Below are 16,616 nucleotides of genomic sequence, written 5' to 3' on the forward strand. Positions count from 1 at the left end.
CCCGGAACGGGCCCTCCGCTCCCGCCCCGCGACGAGCCCCTCGCACAAACCGGACCTGAGCGTTTTGTTCGTTCGGCTCGCGTGAGGCAGGGGCGGCCGCGCAACACTGGTCCCCGGGCCCGGCCCGATCGCCACGCAGACACCTGCCGCCGCAACCGCTCCCAGGGGACATCCGGCTCCCATCCGGCCCCGCCCGCCTGGCCCTGCCCGCACCCGGGTGCTGGAGGCGCGGTAACCCCAGCAGACTCTCCTGGGTGGCACGGGGCGTTGTAACCCAGGAAAGGCGCGCCTGTGCGGGTGGAAAGCCAGCTTCCAGTCCACGCTGTTCCTGACGCTTCTTGGCCTGTAAGGAGGCTGGCCTGCTCCCCCAGGACCTTCTCAGCCCCCAGAGTTTGGGCCCCCGGTCATGTCCCATCTCCTTCCTCCTGCCCCCTGATATGGAAACTTTTGTCCAGTTTGGGCAGTAGGTCTGACGCTTGGACAATATGGGACCCTCCGACTGACATCAAATATGTGTGTTCCCAGATCTCTTTGGTGCTGACATCTTAGTGGATCACTCTTGGATGCACATTTCAGGGACCCAAGCCTGCTATAGACTGAATGACAAGGACAAACCCGGGGTCCTGTAGCCCTGGTAGGAGTGGGGTTGTCCTCAGGCAGGGCAGTTCCCTGCCTCTCTCTCCCCACCTTCCTCACCCCCTGGCTCTGTCTCTTGCCGGACAGCTGGGGACACTGGTCTCAGTGGACCTCTGCTTAGACCAGAGTTCATGGTCATTACCCACAGCCCAAAGCTGGCACAGACCACCCCCCTTTCCAGCACCTCCCAGAAGATCTGACATGGGAGAGGGGGTGGGGAGTGCACCCAGTCTCTGGCCTCCCATTTCCAGAATCCAGATCTGAAGGCTCCCAAGAGCCTGGGGTGGGCCTGAGTCACACACCCCTCGCTAAGTATCTGTCCTGTGACTCCAGGGCCCCCCATTGATGATGATATGAAGCCACCACCACTACCCCCAGCTGTAGGCTGGGGGAGAAGGAACCCTGTTTTCCATAGCATGAGGATGCATCTTGGAGGGGACTGGACCCCCATATCCAGGGAGATAAAATCAAGATGTGAGCTGACAGCCACCAAGCCCTTCTGCCTCCAAAGCAGATGCTCCCAGGGTGCTCCCTCCTCCCCCAGTCCTCCACCTCCACCCCTCACCCCAGTACCCGCAGGCCCCAGATCTGCTGAGTCCTTGGCCCTGAGGAAGGGAGGAGGGGGAGGGGAGGCGGTGGACTGCAGGGGAGGGGGGAGGGGGAAGCCATGGGTCCCCAGGCTTGGGTGTGCACAGCCCTCGGCCAGGCCTCCTTCACCAGGCTTATGTCCTGGCTCTGCCCTTTGCTCCTCGCCTGGCACTGAGTGACTTGCCTGGCAGGGACCTGTCTTCCTGTCATTGAAGGCTCCCCTCTCTCACCCCCAGCCCCCATCATAGAAGGGAGCTAGGCTTCCCCCTCCCCCAACACCAATCTGGTAAAGGGAGGAGGTGAGAAGAATGAGGTCACCTTTTGGGCTGGGGTCTGTCCTAGCGGTACAGCCCCTGGCCCTTCCACTCCCGGCACAGCTCCCCAGCCCCGCCCACCCCCTCCCCAGACCCCGCGATGCCGGACCCCGGCACCCAGCTGGCCGCTCCCCCAGGCCCCGCCTCCCCTGCCTGGGCAGGGTGGAGCCTCAAGGCGCCTGGCGGCCCGCAGGTGCTGGCTAGCGGCGGGGCGGGGGAGGGGGGTGCGGGGTTGTTTCTGAGCAGCTGGTGTTCGAGGCAGCCCCCTCCCCCATGGCCTCCCAGGCCCAGTCTGCTTCCTGTCGTCCCTGTCAGCACCCTGGGCGGGGGAGGGGACAGGTAGCAGAGGAACTGGAAAAAGCCCTTGGAGAGCAGTGGGGAAGAGAGTGGAGATGACAGAGGGAGACAGAAGGACAGAGGGAAGAGAGGGATGCAGCCCAGGGTGGTGTGAGATCTGCAGGTGGAAGATTTTAGGGCCCCTCTACCCCCTACGCCAACACACACACACACCCCAGACTATAAGGAGAGCTAGAAGGGACAGGTGGTGGAGCACCAGGTTGAGGGCACACTTTATCAAGAACCCGGGTTTGAGTCCTCCTCCCCCCCCCCCCCCAACTGCAAGGAGAAGCTTTAGGAGCCATGAAGCAAGTCTGCTGATGTTTCTTTCTCTCTCCCTCTCTGGCTCTGTCTTCTCTCAACTTCTCTCTGTCCTACCAAATAAAGGAGGGGGAGAGAAAGGAAGCTAGGAAGAGACAGGCAGTAGTGCATCCAGTTAAGTGCACATGTTACTATGTTTAAGGACCAGGGTTCAAGCCCTCAATTCCTACCTGCAACAAGGGAGCTTCATAAAAGATTAAGCTGTGATACAGTTGTGTCTCTCTTCCTCCTCCTATCTCCTCTTCTCCTCTGAATTTCTGTCTTTATTCAAAATTAATTAAAAGAACTAGAGACCCAAGACAGAGAGAGACACACATACAGGTGACATGGAACAGATACTCAGAGCAGCCAGGGATTGGACTCGTCAAATATGGAGGTTCGGAGCATGGGAAGGGAGGGGAAGCCAGGTAAAAACAGCTGTCTGCTCCTGCCAGCACTGGAGTGGGAAATTACCTTCCAGCAGGGAGAAAGAGGGGGATTCTGGGTGGCCTGCTGCAGGAAGGGAGGCTTCTAGCTGATCCCTTGTCCTGGAAGCCCCTTTACTGTCCCCAGTAAAGGGCAGAAGCAGTAGGGCAGGGCTTGGGCAGTAGCTGGATGGGGGGGAGGGGGGCATATGGGGGCTAAGCAGCCAGAGTTTGACTCCAGCTCCATCTGACACAGGCTTCCCACCCTCATCCCCCCCACCCCTGTCTTTGTCACAGGTGGACCACCTGCCCTGTCCTCACATCACCCTCTGATGCCACCCCAGCTTTGAACTGTCTATATGCGGAGGCTGCCTGCGGCCACATGTGAAAATGGGGGAGCACAGAAGTGGAGGCACTGGTGGGGGGGTTGGCACCCAGGTGCTAATCTCCAAGGCCCCAGCCAGAGCCCAGCCTCATTGACCTTGGAGATTAGTCCCCATGGTGACCAGGCAGAACTCGCCCCCTCATGCTGGTGAGGTCAGGTGAGATGGGATGGGGGCAGGAAGAGACTGGGATGGGGTGGGGGGCATCCCCACAAGATGACAGGTGGCCCTGGAAGGTCAGCGGCGAGCTTATTCTATTCCCAAGTATAAAATCCTGAGGAGGCCCCAAGTGGGGGGCACAGATAGAGCCAGGAAAAACGAGGGGGATCAGAGTCAGAGTTCCCCAACATTCTTTCCAGGACCACAGGGGCCTGAATAGGAACTAAGGAAATTAAGGGTTCTCCCTCAGGGACCCCCCAAATCTCCCACATTGAAATCTCCAATGCAATAACTCCAATGGCTGAGGCAGGAGGCACGGAGGGTTGGTGGGGGCAGTCCTAGTTAGTCCTGCCTGCAGTCCTAACTTCTGCGCAGGCGAGGGGAGCATGTGCGGCAAAGCCAGTCAGAACCATGGCCACAGCAGGAACAGCTGACACTTTATTGTGTCTGCCTGTCACAGGTCTGTTTAAATGTCCTCAACAGTGTTTTAGGCAGCTGCTCCCATTCTGCAGAGGGGAAAACTGAAGAGACAAAGCACTAGTTCCTCTTCTGTTTGTGGATTGAAACCAGGCAGCAGAGGAACCCCAGAGCCTTCACTCTTTATATATATATATATGATTTGAAAGAAAGAAAGAGATACCAGGGCACTGCTCAGCTCTGGCCTATGGCAGATTGAACAGGGGAGCTCAGAGCCTCAGGGATGAGAGTCATTTTGCAGAACTGTTATGCTGCCTCCCCAGCCTGAGCCCCTCACTGTGGACCCTTCAGTGCCTGCGTGGTGGTGGCTGGGTGATGGAGAAAACCTTCTCCAGGTTACCTGGAGGTGCAGAAGGGCATGCCCACATGTCACCCCCAAGATACCCCAGGACCTGGTGCATGGTACCTCTCATTAAATATTTGAGAACTAAGTGCATGTGGTCTGTTATATCCCAGGAGGCTGTGCACATGTGGGGTGTGGAGAATCCCTCCGTGTGCCTGCCTCCATCTGACCGTGAACTTGTGAACTTGTGTGTGGGCACCCTCTGCCCACTACCCTGTGCCAGCCCTGGGCTTTGTATAGTGCTGAGTGGTGGTGAGGGTAGAAGGCTGCCTCTCAGCCCATGTCCCATACCCTACCCCCCTGCCCTGGATGGCGGCCAGTTCTCCCAGGCAGTGAAAGGCAGGGGCCAGGGCCTGTTTATACAGACAGGATGATGGGTCTGTGTGGCTGGGGCTCTGGGTACCCTGGGACCCCCCCACACACCGACTTTGGGTCCAGCTGCTGGACCCTGCAGAGCCAAGCTGGTCTCTGCACTTCCTTATCTCTGTCTCCCAGGAGACCAGACCTCATATCCCCCAGGGAAGGTGCTCACAGGCCAGGTCCTGGTTCCAGACCTGGGGTGGGGGTGGGGAGAGAAAGATCAAGGCTTGGGGGAGGGGAGGAGAAAGGAGGGAAAGTGGGGAGACCCATGGGGTGGGCACCACTCACAGAATTTGCATCTTTGGTCACTGAAGCCCTGGCTGATTTCCCAGTGAAATGAGTGGACAAGGGAGGGCTCAGCCATTGGAGAGGACATTGGCCACACATTACTGCCTGTGCTGAGAATCTGAGCTATCCATGGGGATCCCTAGGAAAGAGGTGCCACTTCTGGGGAGTCTCAGGGTCTTGATCTGGGGTGGAGACCTGGGTTTAAGCTCAGGAATGGGGCTGGGGTTTGTGGTGGGGGATGTCCCAGTGGCAGCAGAGGGAAACAGAGCTGAGTCTGAGAGGTTCTAGGGAGCTTTGTGGGGTGGTTGTTTGTGGAACATGATGGTGGGGACCCAAATTCCTCAGTGAGAGGGAGGTGGGAGGTGGGGTGGGAGTTCTCTGAGAGCAAGGAGATCTCTGAGGTCTCAAGTGTAGACCAGAGACAGATAGAAGCTGTATTTTTGTCTACCTACCCCCCCCCATGCCTAGAGGCTAGTTGGGAGTGGGTGGGGGTGAGGGTGCTGAGCTGGCAAACAAAGCCACCTGTCCCTCCATCCTTCAGGAAGCTCTGAACACAGCTGAGCAGGGAAAACAAACAGGACCAGCTGCTGGGGGCTGGGGGCTGGGGGCTGGGGTGGGGGAGAACCAACCTGATGGAGAAGGTAGACTGAGGGCCTCAGGGCCCCTTCCTTCTCCTCCTTGTTCCTGTTGACTCTGGGAAACTGAGCTGGGGGGCACTGGGGGGTGAGGTTTGCAGGGGGCGACCCAGAGCTGTCCTGGGCATACTGTCCGTGGGCAAGCCTACTTCCCAGAGAGCTGATTACCAGGGGAAAATGGAATTTAGACATCATTTTCCTGATGAGGAAACTGAGGCCCAGAAGAGGGCTGCTTAGTGCCACTCACTCAGGTACTTGTTGCAGAGTCCAGATCAGAATTCAGGACATAAGAGGAGTGCTGGATCGGGGGTCCTTCTCATCCACGGGGTCCTCACCCCAGTTTTGCATCTCAACCACACTAATATCTCTCTATGTGTATCTCTTTATCTCTCTCTCTCTCTCCTCCCTATAGAAATCTTATATACCCAGCATCAGGACTGGTCACTGCCCTCCCAGGTGGAGCCCAGAACTCAGGGTCAGACCTGGAGCCACAGCTCCCTAAAACCCCACATCCGGCCTTAGGCAGACACCCCCGCACTATGGGGACCAGCACTCCAGGCGCCCACGTCACCCACAGGCGCAGACGCACAGCCTGACGCACTCGCCACCCGCACCTGCACCCGCAGCCCCTCCCGACCTCGCCCCCCTTCGAGTCACCCCTTTCAACCCGCCCCAGCGCCAGCTTGTCACCCAGCGAAGCCCGCTCGCGTCCCCTGGCGGCGCGGTGCGGAATGGCGGGTAGAGATGGGCGTGGAGGGAAGGTGTCTTCTGAACTGTCATCTGAGGGAAGGTGTCTTCTGAACTGTCATCTGTGTAGCCAAGTCAAGGTCAGATACCGTTCGCTCTTGCCTCTCTCAGCAGTTTGTCTTTCTCTTTTGTGTCTTGGGAAAACACACCCTACCTGAGTTTGTCTGAATGTCCCACACCCTCGGGGTCAGGAATCAAGTCCCCATATGAGTCTGACCCTCCTCCCAAGCAAGCCTGGTTGGAATTGTCCAGCACTCACATGTTCCTCCTTCAGACTCTAGAACTCTGGGCGCCCACCTGCACACACGTGACCCTCAGCGGAAATTCCTCCCCTCACCTCCAGGAGTGGTGGAACAGTTCTACAGGTGTCTCAACTTTCTCTCCAAAACTGATAATATATTTTATTTATTGGAGAGACACAGAGATTGAGAGAGAGAGGTGAGAGAGAGACCTGCAGCCCTGCTTTACCCATCATGAGGCTTCCCCACCCCCAGCATTGTAATGTGTGTGCTCTAGCGGGTGTGTCACCAGCCATCCTCAATAAATGAAATCTTTTTAAAAGCTCTGTTGAGCACCTACTACGTGCCTAATATACCTAGTACTGTGCTGGATTTGAGGAGGACACACTCACAATAAGGTCGTTAACTGCCCCCTGTTCTTTCCATAGAGATTATACTCCAGCAAAGGAGACACACCCAATGCCTCCCACAGACAAGAGTCTCCTCATTCTCTCCCTCTTCTCCCCACTGGGCAACTTCCTCCCTTCTGACTACAATCACAGAGACCACCCATAGTCACTGTTATTTCTAAACACTTGGCAAATCGCGCCGGGGGCGGATCAGGGTTCCCGCACAGCACCGCCTTGTGGTGGGTCCTGGTCATTGCATCCATTGGTGCTGTGGCAAGAAAACTCCAGAGGATAAGTCCCCCCAGGAACAAAAGAATGGAAAGGCAGATGGAAAGTCGCTCATGGACTGTTTTCTCTATCTCGTCCTAGCATCACCCAGGAGAATGAACTGGACCTAGAGCCAAAAAAGAATTGGTGGCAGGAGAGATAAGCGCAGTGTCAGAGCACCAGACTTGCACACCTGAAGCCCCAGATTCAGTTCCTGGTACCGCCCAGTGTCAAAGCTGAGCAGTGCTGTCTCTCAAGAGAAAGGCAGTACAGGAGACTTTTCATGCCTGAAAGATCCCAAGCTCAGTGTCTGGCACCACCATTAGCCAGTGTTGAGCAGTGCTCTGGGAAATGAATGAATGAATGAATGAATGGGCAATGGTGGCACACCTGGTTGGGTGCACACATTACCATGCATAAGGACCCATGTTCAAGCCCCCAGCCCCCAGCCCCCACCTATGGGGTAATTTCATGAGCAGTGGAGCAGTGCTGTAGGTGTCTCCTTTCTTGCTCCCTCTCTTTTTTATTGATTTTTCAGTCTTTTATTTATTTGATAGAGACAGAGAGAAATCGAGAAGAGAGTAGAGAGATAGAGAGGGAAAGAGACACACCTGTAACACTGCTTCACCACATGCAAAGTTGCCTCTTGCAGGTGCTGACTTGAGGGCTTGAACTTGGGTCTTTAAGTGTTGTAACATGTTCTCAACCAGTTGTGCTCCCACCTGGCCCCCCTCTCCCTGTCTTCTTTTATTATCTTCATTGTATAGATAAAACTAGAAATCAAGAGGGGAGAGAGAGACTTGCAACATTGCTTCACCACACACAAAGCTTTCACCCTGCAGGTGGGAACTGGGGGCTCGAACCCAGGTCCTTGTACATTGTAATATGTGCACTTAACCAGGTGCACCACTACCTGCCCCCCTCCTTCTCCCTCCCCTATGTCTCTGTGACTTCTCTCTCTGTGCAATAAATAAAAGATTTAAAAAGTAAATAAGTTGAAAAGGTTAGGACTTTGGGAAGCTCTCAGACCCCAGGGGCTCCTGATCCCTCCTTCCTGGAGGACCTGGGCCACAGGAGGTAAGCTCTGAACCACCCCCCACAACACACACATCAGGTCTGAGGTGCTTTCCCTGGCTGGGATCTCTCCAAAAGAAAAAAGCAGAGTCAGCCCTGGCCAGGGCAGCAGCCAGTCATGGGCTCAGCACTTTCCATTGTGATCCCCAAGTGTTGGGCCCCAGTGGGTGGCTGGGGGGGCCTGGCTCCCTGGACACCAGAGCGGGCTAAGCCTGCACGCTGACTCAGCAGCCCCCACCCCAACAGGCAGCTATAAGGCCAGCTGGCCAAGGCTGCTCACTGCCTTTCTACTGGAACCTGCCTCCATCCACCTGGTGAATACTCAGAGCTGGGGGGCTGAGAGGCTTCAGGGAGCAAAATGAGGGAGTGTGAGAGAGAAGCCCCCCACCACATGCAGCCCACCTCTGCCAGCCCTTCCCACACACCTGGCTTGGATGGGCCTAGGGAGGGAGAGGGAGCTTTGGCCCAGTGCTGAGCTGGAGCCTGGTCCCTCTCATCCCTAGCGGCATGAGCAGCGCCCCCACCCCGGGCCCCGGGCCCACCTGCCTCACGCTCTGGGAGGAGGAGAACTTCCAGGGCCGCCACTACCAGCTGCTCAGCGACTGTTTCCACGTGTGCGAGCGCGGAGGCCTGCGCAAGGTGCGCTCTGTCAAGGTGGAGACCGGCACGTGAGTGAACCCACATCCCACCCCCTGCAGGACTGGAGCTCCAGCCCCTGGCTGTGAGACTCCAGAGAGATCGTCAAAGTGGGTAGCTGCTAGGCCTCCCCAGAAATCCTCCTGCCTGTTCCTCCCAGTGGGTCCCCAAACCCTTCTCCTCATCTCCCTTAACAACAGAAGCCAAATGCCCTCTGCTCCACCCACCCAGGCCTCTTGCCTGGGTAGGCAGAGGGTTCTGAGCCCTGATGACTGAACCGCCCTTTGCAGGAGTCTGTGTCTTTGAGGTGCAGAGTGTCTGGGTGATTCTCGCAACCTGGAGGATTCCTTTCACCATTGGCTGAGCCCCCAGGCTCCAGTTAGCAACCAGGTTTAGGCCTTTCACCCCCAAAGGGCTGAGACTGTAGTGGCATTAGTGTGCCAGGGAAGGGTCCAAGATCTGGCTTCTGGGGTGGGAATGGGGGTTAGACACAGCAGGCAATGGGGAGGGGGAGGGGAGGCTAGCCTCCAATGCCTCCCAGTTCCCCTTGTCCTCCATCAGCTGGGTCGCCTTCGAGTACCCCAACTTCCAGGGACAGCAGTTCATTCTGGAGAAGGGAGACTACCCTCGCTGGGAGGCCTGGAGCGGCAGTGGTGGCCACCATAGTGACCAGCTGCTCTCCTTCCGGCCAGTGCTTTCTGCGGTAAGCTCAGTCCTTCCCCTCCTCTTCCACCCTGGCCCTGGGTCCTGGTTCCACTGCAGTGCCCCAGAAGTGTCTCCACCCACTTGCAGACCATTGTCTCCACCCACTTGCAGACCACTGTCAAGTGAGGGGGTGAGGTAGGGTGGTGGGAGGGGCATTACTTCCCCAAACCAGTGAGGTTTCTGAAAGTTAGGGTGTGGGCGGAAGCCAGGGCATCAGCACCATGGACAGCACCAGGTCCATTCTCAGTTCTTTCTTCACGTCCATCTGTCCAGTCCACCCTCATGAGCCCCTTAGACAGGAGTGAAAAGGGGGCTCATGGAGGTCAAAGGGACAAGCCCTGGGGTCAGAAACAGAAGAGGATACAAGAATTCAACCCAAGGATCAAAGCTGAAGAGAGAGAGAGAGAGAGGAGTCAAATATACTAGAGGGGAGAGTCTCACTTCCCTTTTGTGCTAACTTGTGTACTGGTGAGGTCAGGAGCTGGGAATGGAGGACAGAGAATAGGTACCCAGTCCAGTACTGCAGGAGGCTAAGTAGTTCTAAAGGAAAGTGAAGACCCAACCAGCATGAATAGCCTGGCTGGTCTGTTCTGACTCTGACACCCACCCAGCACCCTCTAGCCAGGGCCTCCCTGGGACAGCTGTGCCCGGGTGCTGGACAGGGGGCTGGCTAGTGAGTGAGGCCCATGGGGAAACTCTTGGTTAATGAGCCAGGGTTCTCCTCGGATCTCTGCTTTTCCTCCTGCAAAACAGGCTCATGTCTGAAAATGCCCTCTCCCCCAGGCCTCTCCAACTTACCACCTCAACCCAAACCCACAGAAGGGGCCCGGTTGAGATCCTTGAGCACCCCAGCTTCCCAGGCTGCTTAGGGAACTGGGGGGCATGGACTCTGCTTCTGGAGCCTAAACGTCTTCACAGCTTGTGTTAGGCATCAGGGTGGGGGTGTACCCACCAGTACTTCTTGGGAGGGTCTGAACAGTCCGCCACCCCCTTCCTGTTCCTCAGAACCACAGTGACAGCCGTGTGACACTGTTTGAGGGTGAAAACTTCCAGGGCTGCAAGTTTGAGCTCAGTGATGACTACCCCTCCCTACCCTCCATGGGCTGGACCAGCAAGAACGTGGGTTCTCTCAAAGTCAGCTCCGGCGCGTAAGTCTTGGGACTAGAACATGGGAGGGGAGAAGGTCAGATGTGGGGAGAGGGGAGCAGTGGAACCAGGGAGGAGGGTGGGGATAGTGTGGGTGCTAAGAGACATGGTAGAGAGAGATCTTGGGGCTGGAGGCAGTGGGGGGAGTGAGGTGATGGAGAGGAGTGAGCAGGAGAAGGAGGTGCAGGTGACCCTTGTTCTGCTGGGAGAACAGAAATCAGGTGAGTGATGTGGCGAGCAAGGGATTTGACAGCACAGATGAGAGGCCGGAAAGACTGACTGCCCAGGTGTAAAGTGTCTGCTGCACACACCGGAGGGAGGCGCTGGGCATGATTCCTGTCTCCACCTGGGAGCAGCAGGACCTCCTCCTGTGGAGAAATACTTTGCTCTCTTTCCATCTTGCTCTATGGAAAGAGGGGGCAGGGAGCTAGGCAATGACACCTAGTTAACCTGGTTGAACATACTTATTACTATGTGCAAGGACCAGGGTTCAGATCTCCCAGCCCCCACCCACAGGGGTAAGCTTTATGATTGGTGAAGCAGTGCTGCAAGTGTTTCTCCTTCTCTTTCCCTCTCTATCTCCCCCTCCCCTCTTAATTTCTCTGTCTAGATCAAATAAATAAATAAGCCAGCAATGTGGCTCAGTGGTAACACACACACAGAACCCTGAGTTTGATCTCATGTATCATATTAAAAACACACACAGAGAGAGAGAGAGAGAGGCCATGGAGGGTAGGAATAGAAGGCAAATGAAGAAGGTGAAGACTGAGATCCACGAAGAAAGGAGGCCTGGCAGTGGTGCACCTGGTAGAGAACACAAGTTACTATGCTCAAGGACCTGAGTTCAAGCCCTCCAGTTCCCACCTGCAGGGGGGAAGCTTCCCAAGTGGTGAAGCAGTGCTGCAGGTGCCTCTCTGTCTCTCTCCTCTATCTCCACCTCTTCTTCAATTTCTCTGTCTCATCAAAATAAAAGAAAGGAAAAAATGATAGAGACAGAGAAAGATCCATGGAGAAACAACTGGAGCAATGTTTGTGGAGCTGGGGCGGGGGAACTTTGGAGAGAAAGGCGGCAGAGCCTGGTCACCACCTTATGTCACCATGGCCCAGGTGGGTGGCCTACCAGTACCCGGGCTACCGAGGCTACCAGTACATCCTGGAGAGGGACCGTCACAGTGGCGAGTACCGGAGCTACAGTGAATTCGGCACCCAGGCTCACAGCGGGCAGCTACAATCCATCCGGAGGGTCCAGCACTAAACCCTGCTTCCCAGCTGCTCCTCCTTGCTGACATCAATAAAGTCTCCTGAAGCTGCCTGTCCCCAGTGCCTTCTTCTCAATGTGCTTTGGTATCCCTAGCTCCATATTTCTGAGGGTCTCTCTCTGCCCACCTGATCCCTGCCCTCAGGTAAGGCTCTTGGGGATCCCAGTGTCCACAACTGTGGTTCAGACTCCACTTGGCCCCTAGCCCAGGTTCTGTGACATTAGGTCTTTCACCAAGTCTTCACCAACCTCTTCACCTGCTGTTAAGGTTCCTTGAGGCTCAGTGCTTCCCAGCAATTCAAGTTCCTTTGACTTGCTTACTTCCGTAGTACTCCCAGAATCCCCTTTCCATGCCCTGAGTCCTGACTTCCCACCCCCACCCCCTTCAGGCCCTCTTGGGTTCATGTCTCTCCTTGTCCCTGGGGGTATTTTCATCTTCACAGGGGCTTTCATTCCAGCCAAGGGCAGCCGGCTCTCTTCCCCAGCTTCACAGAAGCTCTGCCCTGGAGAAGAGAAGCAATTAGTCCCTCTTGGGGGCTTGTGAAGGTGGGGGTGGGGGGCTTCTTCTCTGAGCTCAGCTCCAAACCCTTTGAATGATTAAAATCCCTTGCATGGTTCTGAAGCCTTTATAGTCTCAGTCTCTCTCTCTCTCTCTCTCTCTCTCTCTCTCTCTCTCTCAGATTTTATTTATTCATTCATGAGAAAAATAGGAGAGAGAAAGAACCAGACATCACCTTGGTACATGTGCTGCTGGGGATTGAACTTGGGACCTCATGCTTGAGAGTCCAGTGCTTTATCCACTGTGCCATCTCCTAAACCACGGCTCTCCCTCTCCCTCTCCACATTCTCTCTCTCTCCCTCTCCCTCTCCCTCTCCCTCTCCCTCTCCCTCTCCCTCTCCCTCTCCCTCTCCCTCTGCACCAGATGTTCTAGCTGGGGCTCTGTGCCTGCACAATGAATCCACCACTTATGCTGGTCATCTTTTCTTTTCTCCTTTTCTCCTCCTTCTCCTCATCCTCATTCTCCTTCCCCTCCTTGTCCTCCTCCCCTACCTTTCCCCTCCTTTTCCACCTCCCCTTCTCTTCCTCATCCTTCTTCTCCTTCCCCCTTTATCCCCTTCCCTTCTTCCTCCCTCCTCCTCCTCTTCCTTCTTTGACTCTCCTCCTCTGCTATCATCATTGTCTTCTTCTCCTCTTTATTATTATATTAATATTATATTAATAATATTAATAATTAATAATAGAAACAGAGAGGGAGGGATAAGGATGAAGAGAAATAGAGAGACACCTGCAGCTCTGCTTAATCACTCACAAAGCTCCCCCCAGCCCCGCAGGTGGAGACCAGAGACTTGAACCCAGGTCCTCGCACTTGGTGACCTGTGAGCTCTACCAAGTGCACCACTGCCCAGCCCCCTTCATAGCATTTTCCTTCTCCTCTTCTCCTTTTCTCCTTCTTCACAGTATTTTCCTCCTTCCCCATTCTCCCCTCCCTCCCACTCATCAGAGAACTGGTGAGCCACAGTGGCCACGACACTGAGGAGGCATAAGCAGCAGGAGTCCATTGCCATGGCCAGACTGGGCATGGCGGAACCAGTGTTGTTTCTTTGCAGTCCCCTCTTTGACTCCCTGCCCCCAATCCAGTCCTTTGGGAATGTTTGTATCTTTGTATCTTTTAATCCAGTCCTATTAATGGGGAGGGTGGTGCTGACCTTTGCCCCAGTATGTGAGAGGGAGAGAGGGAGGGGAGAGAGGGACAGAAGGCCAAATTGGGGAACAGCCAGACTTGGACCTGGGATGTCCCCCAGGGGCACAGCTGTGCAAAGTCAGGCATCTGCTCCCTTGGGAAAAGCCTACATTAGAAGCCAAAAATCTGGGGCCCCATCACATAGCACCCCGAGGCTCTATTTCCTGTGTGTAAACTGGGGCTCCTTTACCCTGCTGTGGCAAAGCACTGTGGTAATGAATACAAGACCCTTCTTTCACAGTTCCCCATGGATCCCAGGGTAGGACAGGGAGGGGTGCAGGGACAGAGCCCTAGATAGGGCATGGATTCTATATGATGCCTGGGAGGACTTCTGCTGTGGAAGGGTGCACAGAGCCTCAGAACACTGTACCATTGTGATTAACCCTAAAAGTTTCTTCACTTCATCCATCTCACAGCCAACAAACTGGGTGTTGAGAAAGGCAAGCTTTGATAGGCAGATTCACTCAAAAGCTGATGACACAGGACTTGAACACAGGACTCCTGACCTCAAATCCTGGCCAAGTAGAGGCTGGCCTAATCTAAGAGCCCCATATTTCGGTACAGTACCCCACCTTCACCCCAAACATTGTGAGCTCCAGAGGCATCTGGGGTTCTTGTCTAAACAAAAGGTCCTAAACTTGTCCTTGGGGATATGGCCATAGTAATGAAAGTCTGAGGGCTGGGAAGACAGCCTACTGGTTCTACAAAGAAAAAAAAAAGTTCATGCTCAGGTGGGAGTAGATAACATAACAACATAATAGCTATGCAGAGACTCTCCAGCGTGAGGCTCTGAAATCCCAGGTTCAGTCCCCCACCCCACCCCCATAAACCAGAGCTGATCAGAAATTCCGGTTTAGAAAAACAAAGAAAGAAAGAAAAGAAAAGAAAAGTAAAAATAAAAAGGAGAAGGAAGAAAAGAAAGAGGAAAAAAAAAAAACTTTCATGCTCAAGGTACCAAAGGTTCTAGGTTCAATCCTCAGCACTACCATAAGCCAGAATCAAGCAGTGTTCTGGTAAAACAAAACAAAGTTAATCTAGCTGGGTACTGCACACACACACTCTTCAGTTTTATGACCCTGTAAGGTGGAGACATAAGCGCTGTTTTATAAGTGGCATTTTTGCTTTTAGAAATGGTCAAGCAAACATTTTGTCCTGCAACATTTTTGTCTTAACACCTTTCAGCCACCAAGTAGTAGATGCTACTATTGATTTTATCCTGACTTCTCTGGGTAGATGACCTCACCTCTGTGTCCAGGAACATCACCTTTCTTCCTTTCTAATTATTTATTTACTTATTATTGGATAGAGACAGAGAGAAATTGAGGAGGGGGAAATAGAGAGGGAGAGAGACAGAGAGACATCTGCAGCCCTGCTTAACCACTCATGAAGCTTTCCCCCCTGCAGGTGGGGACCTGGGGCTTGAACCAAGGTCCTTGTGCACTGTAGTGTATGTGCTTAACCAAGTGTGCCACCATCTGGCCCCCAGGAACATGACCTTTCCAGAGCCCTACCCCACAGAGAAAGATAGAAACAGGCTGGGGGTATGGGTTCACCTGCCAATGCCCATTTCTGGCAGAGAAGCAATTACAAAAGTCAAAACTCCTACCTTCTGCACCCCATAAAGAATTTTGGCCCAGAAGTTGGGCTGTAGTGCAGCGGGTTAAGCACACATGGCACAAAGTACAAGGATCGAGTAAGGATCCCGGTTCCAGCCCCTAGCTCCCCACCTGCAGGGGAGTCGCTTGACAGATGGTGAAGCAAGTCTGCAGGTGTCTATCTTTCTCTCCCCCTCTCTGTCTTCACCACCGCTCTCCATTTCTTTCTGTCCTATCTAGCAATGACAACAACAATAATAACTACAACAACAATAAAAACAACAAGGGCAAGAAAAGGAAAAATAAATAAAATTTTAAAAAATTCTTTTGGCCCTACTACCAAAGTGGAAGAAATGTTAGGGGAAGAGGACCAGAGGACTCTGAACTCCAATTCCATCAGGACACAGAGAGAGAAGAGGAAAAAAAAGAAGGACATTCAGAAGAAGCAATAGGTGGCTTAGAAAGGAAGTGAAGACAGGACCATGGGGGAAAAGGGAGAATATACATAAATATAGATACTTATAGAAATAATAGTCAGCCCGTATCTGTGACCTTGGGAGAACAACTACAGTTTCCAGTGGAGAGATTGGGGACACAGAACTCATAATTTGGTAAATCAATATTAAGTCACTAATAACAAATAGTTCAGCTGACTATACATACACATTTAACAAGTAGAGGGGCAGTGCATGTGAGGTTTTGTCACTCTCAGCTGTTTTTTGTTTGAGAGAGAGGCTACAGCACTGAAGATGAACATTTGTGTCTTACCTGGTAGCTATTCCTTTTGACTGGAACCCCTGTTTTATAAACTAGGGTGCAGCTGTTGTGCATCCCCCCAACACACCATGTGGAAGCTGCCTGGCAACCACCACCAACAGCCAAGGGAGTGGTAGGGTCGGTGGCGGAAGCCCTGGAAGAGCCAAGACTCAGGCAGCATGGGGGGGGGGGAGACACCCTCTCAAAGCTCTATCCTGGGGGCACCCACATTTAGCACCTGAGTCTTCAGTGGCGCAGGGCTACAGAGTCTGAGTCTCTTACCAGCTCTGAGTGGGAATGTCTGGTAGAGCTCCCACCCCCCACATCTGGCTCCTCTCTCTCTCTGCCCCCACCTTCCACCTTGCCTCCCCACCCTCACCTCCTGCTCCCCAGTTTCCACAGGGTAAAAGGAGAGGAATGGGGACATTGGCCAGTCTCCACCTTCTCTGCCTGCAGTGACCACCCCCCCCAGCTTCTCCTCTCCCCTTGTCGCTTTTTATTTATTTATTTATTCCCTTTAGTTGCCCTCGTTGTTTTACTGTTGTAGTTATTGTTAATTGATGTCATCGTTGTTGGATAGGACAGAGAGAAATGGAGAGAGGAGGGGAAGACAAGAGGAGTAAAAGATAGACACCTGCAGACCTACTTCACCATCTGTGAAGCGACTCCCCTGCAGGTGGGGAGCAGGGGGCTCAAACCCTTATGCCGGTCCTTGCACGTTTAACCTGCTGTGCTACCGCCTGGGATCCTAGGGGAACCCCACTCTTCCTGGACTCAGCCTTGAACCCTTCACTCCTCCCTGCCTCTTTCCCCAACGT

The 16,616-nt window shown here is 54.1% G+C and overlaps 1 protein-coding gene across 1 annotated transcript; it reads left to right on the forward strand.

Moving 5' to 3' along the window:
• The first annotated feature begins 8,467 nt into the window (after positions 1 to 8,467).
• Positions 8,468 to 11,702, forward strand: CRYBA2 (crystallin beta A2). Its single transcript, XM_007519778.1, has 4 exons — positions 8,468 to 8,628; positions 9,158 to 9,299; positions 10,307 to 10,449; positions 11,555 to 11,702. Exons 1-4 carry the CDS (start codon positions 8,468 to 8,470, stop codon positions 11,700 to 11,702), a joined length of 594 nt encoding a protein of 197 aa, XP_007519840.1.
• The last annotated feature ends 4,914 nt before the right edge of the window (positions 11,703 to 16,616 follow it).

Source organism: Erinaceus europaeus, chromosome 7 (assembly GCF_950295315.1).
Source record: "Erinaceus europaeus chromosome 7, mEriEur2.1, whole genome shotgun sequence".
NCBI lineage: Eukaryota > Metazoa > Chordata > Mammalia > Eulipotyphla > Erinaceidae > Erinaceus > Erinaceus europaeus.

What these genes read in the sequence shown, in the direction of transcription:
- CRYBA2 (XM_007519778.1), top strand. Translation starts at nt 8,468, where the DNA reads ATGAGCAGCGCCCCCACCCCGGGCCCCGGGCCCACCTGCCTCACGCTC. An exon ending in TCCGGCCAGTGCTTTCTGCG is followed by an intron (nt 9,300 to 10,306) that starts GTAAGCTCAGTC and finishes CCTGTTCCTCAG; the next exon opens with AACCACAGTGACAGCCGTGT. An exon ending in CTCAAAGTCAGCTCCGGCGC is followed by an intron (nt 10,450 to 11,554) that starts GTAAGTCTTGGG and finishes ACCATGGCCCAG; the next exon opens with GTGGGTGGCCTACCAGTACC.